We start from the raw sequence: 14,206 nt of genomic DNA on the forward strand, positions 1-14,206 counted from the left end.
AGTTTATAGTCTGTTCTATAGATGTGTTTATAGTCTGCTCTATATATCTGTTTATAGTCTGCTCTATAGATCAGTTTTTGCTTTATACATCAGTCTTTATACATCAGTTCTATATATAGCTCATTACGTCTACATAGTCTCAGGGGAGATTGTCTACTATTTTAGTACAAAATATACAAAATTATTCATGGGGTTATTATTTCTCTACTCAATTTTATTAAAACCTTGCCTGGCATTTGTCTTTCAAACAAAATATTTGTCAAAAACGTATTTTTCCGAAAAAAAAAAAAAATATATTTCAAAAATTTATTTTGTTTACATTTCACAAAAAAATAACAAAAATAGTTGGAAATTTTAATTTTCTGCAAAACAGAAAAAATGTTTGCATTAAATCTTTTAAGACATCAAGCCACTAGACAAATTAACAGAAGGACGAGTAAGTCTAATGAAATTCTTGTTAAAAGCAGAGAGAGAGAGAAAAACAAAAAAAAAAATTAAAATAAAATTCTTTTTGAAATTCTTTACTTAAGGCTGCTACATGCAAACACGTTCGAAGGCAAAATTTAAGGATGGTGGAGAACATGCCACATTTAATGATATGCCCATACCACAGGGTAGTTGGCAGGAATACAATGCACGTAGACAAAATCGTTATATGATGGTATTTTTAAGTGGTATCGCTTCATTTGTGGCTTCAGTGATATTTGTAGGTGAAAAAAAGGGGGAGTTAAAGGGGGCTTAATATATTGATCTATTTGTGTGTCTTTTTTAAGGTGGCCAAATCGGGTAAAATGGAACTTAATTATACGGTGCCGGATTATCCCTATGAAGAAGAGGAGGAGTAAAAGATTTTAATTTAGGGACAAACAATAGGTCTTTTCATTTGCTTAATATAGCAAGAACTTTGGTTTATTTTATTAAAGGGGAAATAAAATAATCCGAAGTATTGATATATTGGCTATTTGGAAAAGATTTTTTATGGTAAAATTAAACTTGTTCCTGATTTCTAAACCCCCTTTTTATATTTAAAAATAGTTTAATATAAATAAAACTCCAATTTTTAAATGTATGTAGGAATGTAAATATTTCTTAATAAATCTCAAACTTATAAAGAATATGTTTGTATGTATAATGTTGTCAACTGAATGAATGCCTAAACGCCTGAGTAAGTTTTTAAAAACCAAACGAATGGAACCCTTTCATAGGTATTCAAACCATAGATAGTTATTGTGGCAATACATGCTATACCGTTCAGTTCTATTTAAAAAGCATAAAAATGCTAAAATTAATCAAAGTTGCTGTTGTTGTTGCTGTAGTTTAATGTGTATTCAAATCATAGTAATTTGTAGCCTTAAACATTGTGCTGAACATTGAAGCGTTACAAAAACGTAACATTTTACGCTTGATTACATGTTTTTGTAAACCCACATTTTTAAACCACTCTGCTACAACAAGAGAGATTGGAGCAAAACAAAAATATAAACTGACATAGTCATCATACCCCAACTACCAACAACAACTTTCATACTCATCAGCAACATCCTGTGGCGGTAGAGCAAAAAAGTAACAAAAACAAACCAGGCCTTCTCTTCAGCAGCATTGTGGCAAAAGTGTAACAGAATCATAACAAAAAACATTGCTTGCAACATGTACCCCAAGAGGGTGTTAAGTCTAAAGCTACTGGTGTACAACAAAAAAACACTAAAGTTTTTGTTGTTGTTGTCTTGTCTTGTCTTAAAGCTAAAAGATTCTTAGCCAAAATGACAGTGTGTCGAGCAACAGGTGTTTTTCCTCTCTCTAACATACTAAAGATACATCAAACACTTCTTCGTTATTTTCGTAAGAAATCAACTTTACTGTGAGAAACAGAGCTGTTAGACTATTAATTCAATTTTCTCTAAATAACAATTTCGAAAAATTTTAAGTTTGAAGATTATAGGCTAGACTAGACTATAGACTAGACAATAAACTAAAGTATAGATTAGACAATAGACTAGACTATATACTACACTATAGACTAGACTATAGACTAGACTATAGACTAGACTAGACTATAGACTAGACTAGACTATAGACTAGACTAGACTATAGACTAGACTAGACTATAGACTAGACTATAGACTAGACTATAGACTAGACTATAGACTAGACTATAGACTAGACTATAGACTAGACTATAGACTAGACTATAGACTAGACTATAGACTAGACTATAGACTAGACTATAGACTAGACTATAGACTAGACTATAGACTAAACTATAGACTAGACTATAGACTAGACTATAGACTAGACTATAGACTAGACTATAGACTAAACTATAGACTAGACTATAGACTAGACTATAGACTAGACTATAGACTAGACTATAGACTAGACTATAGACTAGACTATAGACTAGACTATAGACTAGACTATAGACTAGACTATAGACTAGACTATAGACTAGACTATAGACTAGACTATAGACTAGACTATAGACTAGACTATAGACTAGACTATAGACTAGACTATAGACTAGACTATAGAATATCTATAGACTGGACTATAGATGGAAATTCTCCTTAAATTTGCTTTCATAGAAAATTTTCCATAAATTAGCTTTTTATAGAAAATGTCCATTAATTTTTTTTTTTATAAAGAATTTTCGTAAAATTTTATTTTTATAAAAATGTTCATAAAATTTTATTTTATAAAAATTTTTTTTAAATATTTGTTAGTTGTCATAGAAAATTTTCGTAAATTTTTTTTATAGAAAATTTTCTAGTCTATAGACTGGACTATAGACTAGACTATAGACTAGACTTAGACTAGACTATAGACTAGACTATAGACTAGACTATAGACTAAGACTATAGACTAGACTATAGACTAGACTATAGACTAGACTATAGACTAGACTATAGACTAGCTATGACTAGACTATAGACTAGACTATAGACTAGACTATAGACCTAGACTATAGACTAGACTATGACTAGACTATAGACTAGACCTATAGACTAGACTACTAGACTATAGACTATGGACTATAGACCTATAGACTAGCACTATAGGACTAGACTATAGACTAGACCTATAGGACTAGACTATAGACCTAGACTATAGACTAGACTATACACTATACTATAGAATATACTATAGACTAGACTATAGACTGGAAAATTCTCCTAATTTGCTTTTCATAGAAAATTTTCCATAAATTAGCTTTTTATAGAAAACTGTCCATTAATTTTTTTTTTTTATAGAGAATTTCGTAAATTTTATTTTTTATAAAAAATTTTCATAAAATTTTATTTTTAATAATTTTTTTTTAAATATTTGTTAGTTGTTATAGAAAATTTTCGTAATTTTTTTTATAGAAAATTTTCGTAAAATTTTATTTTGATAGAAATTTTCGTAAAATTGTATATTTTTTGGAAAATTTTCGTAAAATTTTATTTTCTTAGAAATTTTCTCTTTATAGTAAATTTCTAATAAAATTGCACTTTTGTCCTTTGTTTTCCTAAAAAAAGTTTTATTTAAGTTTTCATTCTTTCTAACAACTGCCAAGATCATAATGCCAAGAAGTGTTATCATAACATGATAGTGGCAAGTTAAACAAAAATCCGCTACTAATGCCAAATCAAACAAAACAAAAACAACCAACTCTCTTTTCCTACTTAAAGATCATTTGCCATCACTTCTTTAAGAAAAATCTGTAACAAACAACTTGTTTTAATAAGATTTTTCCGATCTTTTTCATTATATAGTTTTTTTTTTTTTTTTTTGTTTAAAACAGAAATTAACAGTTAAAATGTTGAAAAAAAAAACGATCTGTTTTCTTTCACAAAGCTAATATGCTTTATTAAATAGACTAGAGTAAAATAAACTAAATACAGAGATAATGAATGTTATACAAAGCCCCGTACATATCTATTGTGTAAAAAGGAAGAAGACATGTTCATTTTCTACATAAAAAAAGATACATATTTACATTCTTAAGATAAACGCTTGTCGTCTAGCCAAACTGTATGGCAGCAGTTTGAAACAGTGCACCACTGATCATGATGACACTGATGCATATAGACGGGCCAACTGAATAATGATGATGAGGACGCGCCATGATCAACATGTGAATGAATGTGAATGATGATACCGTGTGACGAAGAGACGTCTTAGGAGTGAAGATATTAATACTTTTGGCGGCATTTGTTTTTTGACTTTCACATTGTTGCAAAAGTTGAGAAATGAAACTGTAACACTGATCTGGGTATTAGAAGTTTTTGCTTAATATAAAGTTCTTTTTTTGTTTATATCTAAGTACTTGGTAATACTAACTGGCTTTTTATTAAAAAAAATCTACATTTTACTATTTTATACAATTAATTAAATTTAATTAATTGCTTTGAGATTGCAACAATGTATGAATTTCAATTCAAATCTTTATGTAAGAAGATCATTAGAGATACATATAAATGTTTTTTTAAAAGTGTGCTTTAAAAATATGCATGACTTACATGGAACTGTGGCGAGTTTAATGATTGACGTATTTTGCTAGATAATTAATTTAATTTTGGTCATCGAGAATATACTATAGACAAACCTATAAACTAGACTATTGACTTGACCATAGACTAGACTACACTACAGACTAAACTATAGATTAGACTTTAGACTGAATTACAAAATATAGACTAGACTATAGAATAGACTAGACTATAGAATTGACTATAGACTAGACTATAGAATATAATATAGACTAGACTGTAAAATTGACTATAGACTGAACTGTAGAATAGACAATAGACTAGACTATAGACTAGACTAGTCTAGTCTATAGTCTAGTCTAGTCTATAGTCTAGTCTATAGTCTAGTCTATAGTCTAGTCTATAGTCTAGTCTATAGTCTAGTCTATAGTCTAGTCTATGGTCTAACCAAAAGTCTAGTCTATAGTCTAGTCTAAGTCTAAGTCTAGTCTAAGTCTAGTCTATAGTCTAGTCTATAGTCTAGTCTATAGTCTAGTCTATTTTCTAGTCTATAGTCTAGACTAGACTATAGACTAGACTATCGACTAGACTATAGACTAGACTATAGACTAGACTATAGACTAGACTATAGACTAGACTTTAGTTGAGACTCTAGTTCAGATCATGTATAGTTCAGACTTTAGTCCGGACAACTGTTTAAACTATAATCCAGACCATAGACTATATGTATATAGTTCAGACTCTTTTTTACCGACTAGACTTTAGTTGAGACTATAGTTCAGATCATGTATAGTTCAGACTTTAGTCCGGACAACTGTTTAAACTATAATCCAGACCATAGACTATATGTATATAGTGCAGACTATAGTTCAGACTCTTTTTTTAGCGATTTCAATATAGAAATTAATTAGAAATTTTGTTTATTATTTGATAAAATCTTCTAATATATGATGAAATTTTCTTGTGATTTTAAAACATTTGTTTGTTTCGCTCATATTTGGCTACATTTATGATTATATCAGACATCTCCTTGAGATGTATTTCTTTTGAAATCCAATTAAATAAATTGAAAATAACAATATTTTTTCATAATATTCTGCTGTTTTTTTTTCATGCCTTCATTCAAGTATTAAAAAAAAAGATGATCTATAAAATGCATTTAGAACACGCACTTTTAAAAAATATTTAAGCAAAAAGAAAAAACAACTCAAGTAACCAACAATAACAGTGATTCAAATTTTTTCATATAATAATGAAGAAAACACAAAGAAATTTATACAATTCCAAAGAACATACGATCTCTGGAGATAAAATAAAAAATTAATATAGAAATGAAATAAATAAATCGCAACTTGAGGCTGAAATATAAAATAAATAAAACACTTGTTAATCGAGCTTAACTGATGATGTTGATGATAATGATGATGATGATGTTTAAATATATGATCAAATTGTATATTTGCTCATATTACTCTATTGATAATCTTTTCTCTAGAGTTGCTTAATGAAACTTCATTATCATCTTCATTTAGATGATGTTGATGCTTTGCGATTTTTATAGGAAGTTTATATTGTTGTTTTGATTTACCCAGCTTTAGCACAAAATGCAGCTGTAAATTATTAAAATTATATAAATGATTTTCTAGTTTTTCTCTTTCTTTTTCCTAAGTAATTGAAAAAGATATTCTTCTTTATTTTTTCAATTAAATTGCAAAAAAATCTTGGAAATTGTGCAAAAAAAGAGATGCATTTAAACATCAACGCTTGGAAAATTTTTTCCTAGAGTTTCTACAATCACCATTTAATTGTGAGGCATTTGGTCATGCTTTAATGAGAGTTTTTTTTTCAGATAATATTACTTGAGACAGAATTTTTCCAAAGGAATCATTTGGCTAAACAATTGATTTTATTTATAAGTAATGATTTATTTAGGAAAAGCACTTGTGCTTATGAGTCATCGGCAGTAAAAACATAGACCAGATTATAGACTATAGTCGAGACCCTTAACTGAAGACAAGACTGAAATGTTTTAAAATTTATTAAAAAATTTCCTTTTTTCTTTACAGGTAATTAGCCAAAACTTATTGCACAACCTATGTATGTTTTAAATAGTAAGTAAAATACATATTTTTATTTTTCTATTATTTAAATAACATATTTAAAAATTCACTTTTTCTTAAAATTTCAAAATGTATGCATAACCAAACCCATGCTAGTTAGTCATAGTTTGTATAGAATATTAATAAATGGCTAATAACTTAACTTAAGGCTATACAAATAATTAAGCAACAATTTAGCAGAATATAAAGAAACAGAAACAGTAAAAGAAAAAGTTTTTAAAAACAAAAAAGAGACAAACAAAAAACACACCACAAAGATGTTTTAAAATACAAAACAATACAAAATTTCAATACTTAAAACATAAAGCGCTTCATTAAGAGATTATTTAAAAGGCAGTGATGGGCACTGCTAACCATTAAGTGCAGATCAAAACATATATTAACGAATCACAGCCTTCCCACAACCATAATATGTAATTTTTTTTGGGTAAATGTCAGTATTTTTTCTCCTTTTACTAACTATACAAGTTCTTTATGTGCCCACCGCTGTTCTTTTTATGAATGTTTAACAAAACACTGCTAAAACATCAACAGTATGAAAAGATGTTTCTTCATTAGTCAAACACAAAGAATTAAAAACAACAACAGATAATTAGGGGTTTTAAATCGGGTAAACCAAAGACGAGAATAGAGTCGTGACTCGAAAACAGTCAAGAGACTAGACTACGCTATAGCCCAGACCACAAACTAACCTGAAGCTCAGGCTCAACTAGACTAGAATATAGACTAGACTATAGACTAGACTATAGACTAGACTATAGACTAGACTATAGACTAGACTATAGACTAGACTATAGACTAGACTATAGACTAGACTATAGACTAAACTATAGACTAGACTATAGACTAGACTATAGACTAGACTATAGACTAGACTATAGACTAGACTATGGACTAGACTTTAGACTAGACTATAGACTAGACTATAGACTAGACTAAACTATAAGCAAGACTATAGACTAGACTATAGACTGGACTATAGGCTAGACTATAGACTAGACTATAGACTAGACTATAGACTAGACTAGACTATAGACTAGACTATACTAGACTAGACTAGACTAGACTATAGACTAGACTATAGACTAGACTATAGACTAGACTATAGACTAGACTATAGACTAGACTATAGACTAGACTATAGACTAGACTATAGACTAGACTATAGACTAGACTATAGACTAGACTATAGACTAGACTATAGACTAGACTATAGACTAGACTATAGACTAGACTATAGACTAGACTATAGACTAGACTATAGACTAGACTATAGACTAGACTATAGACTAGACTATAGACTAGACTATAGACTAGACTATAGACTAGACTATAGACTAGACTATAGACTAGACTATAGACTAGACTATAGACTAGACTATAGACTAGACTATAGACTAGACTATAGACTAGACTATAGACTAGACTATAGACTAGACTATAGACTAGACTATAGACTAGACTATAGACTAGACTATAGACTAGACTATAGACTAGACTATAGACTAGACTATAGACTAGACTATAGACTAGACTATAGACTAGACTATAGACTAGACTATAGACTAGACTATAGACTAGACTATAGACTGGACTATAGACTGGACTATAGACTAGACTATATACTAGACTATAGACTAGACTATAGACTAGACTATAGACTAGACTATAGACAAGACTATAGACAAGACTATAGACAAGACTATAGATTAGACTATAGACTAGACTATAGACTAGACTATAGATTAGACTATAGACCAGACTATAGACTAGACTATAGACTAGACTATAGACTAGACTATAGACTAGACTATAGACTAGACTATAGACTAAACTATAGACTAGATTATAGACCAGACTATAGACCAGACTATAGACTAGACTATAGACTAGACTATAGACTAGACTATAGACTAGACTATAGACTAGACTATAGACCAGACTATAGACTAGACTATAGACCAGACTATAGACTAGACTATAGACTAGACTATAGACTAGACTATAGACCAGACTATAGACCAGACTATAGGTCAGACTATAGGCCAGGCTATAGAGCAGACTATTGACTAGATTTATGACTATAGTTAAGGCTCTAGATTAGATTATATTCGACACTCTCGGCAAAGCTAAAGAATATAGACTAGAGTATTTATAATAGATGCCCAGATTCTTTAATTGTTAAAATGTTATAAAAATTGGTCGGAATTCTTAAAGAAATTTACAAAATCCCAGGGTCTTAAAAAAGTTTTGTTACTGCAAAACCTCTACCGATAACTCATACAAACCTGCATATAAAGAATTTATTGTTTAAATTTCAAGCATAAAGAACTTTTTTACATTGCTCACACTTTTATTTGTTGAAAATTTTTAAAGTAGCATAGCAGAGAGTTGAGCTATATTAGCACACAGCAATAATATTTAACAAATACAATAGCTAAAATGAGAACAACACGCTTAATATATTGGTCAAAAAACACGGGCAAGAGAAATTTATAACATTTCTTTGTTTATTTATTGTTTAATAAACAAGAATGTTTTTTTTATTATTTATTTATTTTGTTAAACAATATGATGAAAAAGTATTAAAGCCAGCAGCAATATATTTTTTAAATAAAAATTTCATTACAACAATACGAAGTCATCATAATGAACAATTTTACGAAGTATTTTAAATGGTAGTAGGTCACTGAGAAAAGTAAAGTAGAATTTTTTTAAATAACTGAATAAAAAGTATGCAAAAAATTTATATAAATAATTAAATTTATTGTCTTTTGTTTGACAGAGACAATGATATAAAAATTAGCAGTAGTTTTTTCTTTTTGTTTATAAAATTTAGCATTCTAAAGAATACTAATTAAGATTGAAATAAAATCTTTGTCATTTTAATAAATATTTATAAAAGATTTGTTATCAAACTATAAAAGACTAGAATAATGAATGAGTATTAAGTAAGTAGTAACTAATTTAAGCATTACAAGTGGCGAAGCAGATTAACTGGAATAATGCATAAGTAATGGGTAGCTATTACTTCTAGCATTACCTCTGAATATGAGCTTTAGTTTACTTTATATTTAGACTTTTAAAATTTTCTGTTTTAAAACTCTTAAAACATTTTCTCTACTTTGTGAGCAAAATTTTTAAATCAAATATTAATATTATTTCTGTTACAAGTGTGTGGTAACTAAGTCATGGAGAAAGTACACCTTGACCAGTATTTTGAAGTTTGAAATGTTGTTGTTGTTGTATTGCATACTACTAGTTTTGTTGTTATTTAATTAATTGCTTAGAAACATTTAATTAGTAGGCCGTATTAAGAGAGGCAGGCAAAAACTGAAGAAAAAAAAACAAATAAATAACTCAAAAGCTCATTAGCTGGATAATTAAAAATTAAAGTTTAAACAAACCAACGATTCCAAGAGCTTTTTTTAATAAATGTTTAAAATGAAACGTTATAAACAGAAAATTATAACGTTTAAGCGGAAAAAGTATTTTTCCTACTACTTTTTTTTTGCTTTTGTAGTAATTTTCTTTCTATCAAATCGATTTATTGTTATTTTTCTAGTTTTATTTAATACCATTTCTGTAAATTATATAAAAATATTTTGTTGTTAGAGGATTTTTTTTCTTTTTCAAATTTTATAAAAAAAACTAAACAACAAAATAAACATGTCTACTGCATGGCAAGTAAGTAAAGTGCGAGTATATATGTGTGTGTGTGTTGAGGGAACAGGCAGCGTAAACAGTTTACAATGCGAACCACATTCTTAAGTCAATAATGTGGTACTTGCAGTTAAATGAACATTCCATCATCACATCGAAACTACAATGCAGCCTTTAGCACAAGAAGAAAAAAAACATCACTTCAGTTTACTTACAGTGTTAAGTACAGAAAACTATAAACTAGTAAATACCAAAAGACTTCCCTGCAGTTCGGAACGAACACCACGACCAAATTAAACAATAGGAAAGAGCTCAAACTATAGACTGGACTATAATCTGGACAGACTATAGACTAGACAATAGTCCAAACTACAGACTACACTATACATAGTCCACACTATAGTCCAGGCTAGACTATAGTCCAGACTAGACTATAGTCCAGACTATAGACTAGACTATAGTCCTGACTATAGACTAGACTATAGTCCAGACTATAGACTAGATTATAGTCCAGACTATAGTCCAGACTATGACTAGACTATAGTCCAGACTATAGACCAGACTACAGTCCAGACTATGGACCAGACTACAGTCCAGACTATAGACCAGACTACAGTCCAGACTATAGACCAGACTACAGTCCAGATTATAGACCAGACTACAGTCCAGACTATAGGCCAGACTATAGTCCAGACTATAGACTAGACTATAGTCCAGACTATAGACTAAACTATAGTCCAGACTTTAGACTATACTATAGTCCAGATTATAGACTAGACTATGGTCCAGACTATACACTAGACTATGGTCCAGACTATAGACTAGACTATGGTCCAGACTATAGACTAGACTATAGTCCAGACTATAGACTAGACTATAGTCCAGACTATAGACTAAACTATAGTCCAGACTTTAGACTATACTATAGTCCAGATTATAGACTAGACTATGGTCCAGACTATAGACTAGACTATGGTCCAGACTATAGACTAGACTATAGTCCAGACTATAGACTAGACTACAGACTAGACTATAGTCCAGACTATAGACTAGACTATAGTCCAGACTATAGAGTAGACTATAGTCCAGACTATAGACTAGACTATAGTCCAGACTATAGACTAGACCATAGTCCAGACTATAGACTAGACTATAGTTCAGACTATAGACTAGACTATAGTCCAGATTATAGACTGGACTATAGTCAGGACTATAGACTAGACTATAGTCCAGACTATAGACTAGACTGTAGTCCAGACTATAGACTAGACTATAGTCCAGACTATAGACTAGACTATAGTCCTGACTGTAGACTAGACTATAGTCCAGACTTTAGACTATACTATAGTCCAGATTATAGACTAGACTATGGTCCAGACTATACACTAGACTATGGTCCAGACTATAGACTAGACTATGGTCCAGACTATAGACTAGACTATAGTCCAGACTATAGACTAGACTATAGTCCAGACTATAGACTAAACTATAGTCCAGACTTTAGACTATACTATAGTCCAGATTATAGACTAGACTATGGTCCAGACTATAGACTAGACTATGGTCCAGACTATAGACTAGACTATAGTCCAGACTATAGACTAGACTACAGACTAGACTATAGTCCAGACTATAGACTAGACTATAGTCCAGACTATAGACTAGACTATAGTCCAGACTATAGACTAGACTATAGTCCAGACTATAGACTAGACCATAGTCCAGACTATAGACTAGACTATAGTTCAGACTATAGACTAGACTATAGTCCAGATTATAGACTGGACTATAGTCAGGACTATAGACTAGACTATAGTCCAGACTATAGACTAGACTGTAGTCCAGACTATAGACTAGACTATAGTCCAGACTATAGACTAGACTATAGTCCTGACTGTAGACTAGACTATAGTCCAGACTATAGACTAGACTAGATATAGTCCAGACTATAGACTAGACTATAGTCCAGACTATAGACTAGACTATAGTCCAGACTATAGACTAGACTGGACTATAGTCTAGACTATAGACTAGACTGGACTATAGTCTAGACTATAGTCCAGACTATAGACTAGACTATACTCCAGACTATAGACTAGACTAGATTATAGTCTACAGACTAAACTATAGTTCATACTCTGTAGACTATAGTCCAAACTGTAGACCAGACTATAGTCCAAACTGTACACTAGACTATAGTTCAGACTGTAGACTAGATTATAGTCCAAACTATAGACTAGACTATAGTAGAGAATACAAACTAGACTACAGTTCAGACTACAGACAAGACTTCAGTCTAGACTAAAGTCTGGATCGTAGCCTGGACTATAGTCCATATTATACTATAACAAAGTCTGTGGACTAGACTATAGTAGAGAATACAGACTAGACTACAGTTCAGACTACAGACAAGACTTCAGTCTAGACTAAAGTCTGGACCGTAGCCTGGACTATAGTCCATATTATACTATAATATAGTCTTGTGGATTATCAGGTCGCCTAACCTGTCTCCCTCCCAAAACTACCGGGAACTAAATACATACTCGAACACTTTGCTAGGTACACGATAATATTTGTAGTTCTTTCTTCTCCCTCTCTCTCTCTCTCTCTTCGCAGCAAAACTATTTACATCGTTCATAATTATCATTTTCATTATTACATTATAAAAACATCATTATCTTTTTTGTGCATAAGTGTGTAAATGTGTAAAATATATTTTGTAATGTATAAAAAAAATGTTCGTACTTACTCTGAGCTTTGCTGGTAATAGTTTGTAAAATATTAAATGTTTTCATGTCACACTTTTTCTATTCACTCACTCCACTCAGCATTCACTTCACTACCTTTTGAGTTGTAAAATTTATAGTTGTGTTAGCACGTCGAAAAACATAACTTGATGTTTCCATTGAAATTTTCAGAGTTTTGGAATGAAACATGTTGTTGTTTAGCAGGGAAGAAATAAAACACACTTGTGTTGTAATGTTATTGTTGTTGTTGATGGATTTAATCATGTTCGAAAGATGTAAGATCTGAAAGAAATTAAGAATTAAGAGTAAGCTGTTAGTTAACGGACTTTGGTGGAAAATTTAGAGTTTTTATATATCTTTGGTAAAATTTTTATTTCTGATATAATTTCGAGATAAATTTCGAATTTTTGATGAAATTTGTCCAAGTTTTTGGACAAATTTCTAATTTTTGTTAAAATAATAAATTTCTCGTGAAATTATAAGTTTTTGGTAAAATTGAATTTCTATAAAAGTTTCGCATTTTTGGTAAAATTTTGAATTTTTAGTAAATTTTCTATAAAAGTTTCGCATTTTTGGTAAAATTTTGAATTTTTAGTAAATTTTCTATAAAAGTTTCGCATTTTTGGTAAAATTTTGAATTTTTAGTAAATTTTCGAATTTTTAGTAAAATTTCGATTTTCTGATAAAATTTTGAGTTTTTGGTGAGATTTTGAATTTTTAGTAAAATTACGAGTTTTTTGACAATTTCGTATTTTTTTGGTGAAATAGCGGAATTGTCGATTTCTAGTGAAACTTCACCAATATCTGTTAGAATTGAAATCGTAAATAACAATTGTACAGTATTGTTATTGTAATTCTCATAAATTAATAAACATTTGTAAATCACTAAAATATTTTTGTTGTTTTTTTATATTTATACTTAAATTACCTTTCATTAAGGCCGCCGCCAATTACTTTCTCAGACATCATGAATTTTAGTAATTTAGGAGTTAAAAACTGTCAACAAAAATTATGATAATTTAACAATAACATACATTTAAAATCCCACATTAAAGAAACGAAGAAACAAAAATTAACAGTTAAAGAGGCCCATAATAAAGGTCAAAAAACCTTAAAAAACATGACCACTACGAGAAAAAAAACTACCAACTTACAAAAAAAAAAAAATTAAACACGAATTTTTATTTATGTTTAATAAGCAATACGT

The 14,206-nt window shown here is 30.0% G+C and overlaps 2 protein-coding genes across 3 annotated transcripts in view; both read left to right on the forward strand.

Moving 5' to 3' along the window:
* The first annotated feature begins 240 nt into the window (after positions 1-240).
* On the forward strand, positions 241-1,112 carry LOC119608626. 2 transcript variants are annotated; one of them, XM_037963117.1, is made up of 3 exons: positions 241-436; positions 531-706; positions 774-1,112. In XM_037963117.1, the coding sequence occupies exons 1-3, from the start codon at positions 379-381 to the stop codon at positions 843-845; spliced, it is 306 nt and encodes a 101-aa protein (XP_037819045.1). In that variant the 5' UTR covers positions 241-378; the 3' UTR covers positions 846-1,112. The 2 variants fall into 2 exon arrangements, with proteins under 2 accessions (XP_037819045.1, XP_037819046.1); XM_037963118.1 differs by having other exon boundaries at positions 531-710; positions 774-936.
* A 5,449-nt stretch (positions 1,113-6,561) lies between these two features.
* The window catches only part of LOC119608624 (putative uncharacterized protein DDB_G0277255), a 79,505-nt gene continuing 71,860 nt past the window's right edge, over positions 6,562-14,206 (forward strand). The window contains 1 exon segment of the mRNA XM_037963115.1: positions 6,562-6,580. The gene's annotated coding sequence lies outside the window, so the exon portion shown is untranslated.

Source organism: Lucilia sericata, unplaced genomic scaffold (assembly GCF_015586225.1).
Source record: "Lucilia sericata isolate MDLA Ls3-8-SP2 unplaced genomic scaffold, ASM1558622v1 Contig000859F_arrow, whole genome shotgun sequence".
In the NCBI taxonomy this organism is placed as follows: Eukaryota; Metazoa; Arthropoda; class Insecta; order Diptera; family Calliphoridae; genus Lucilia; species Lucilia sericata.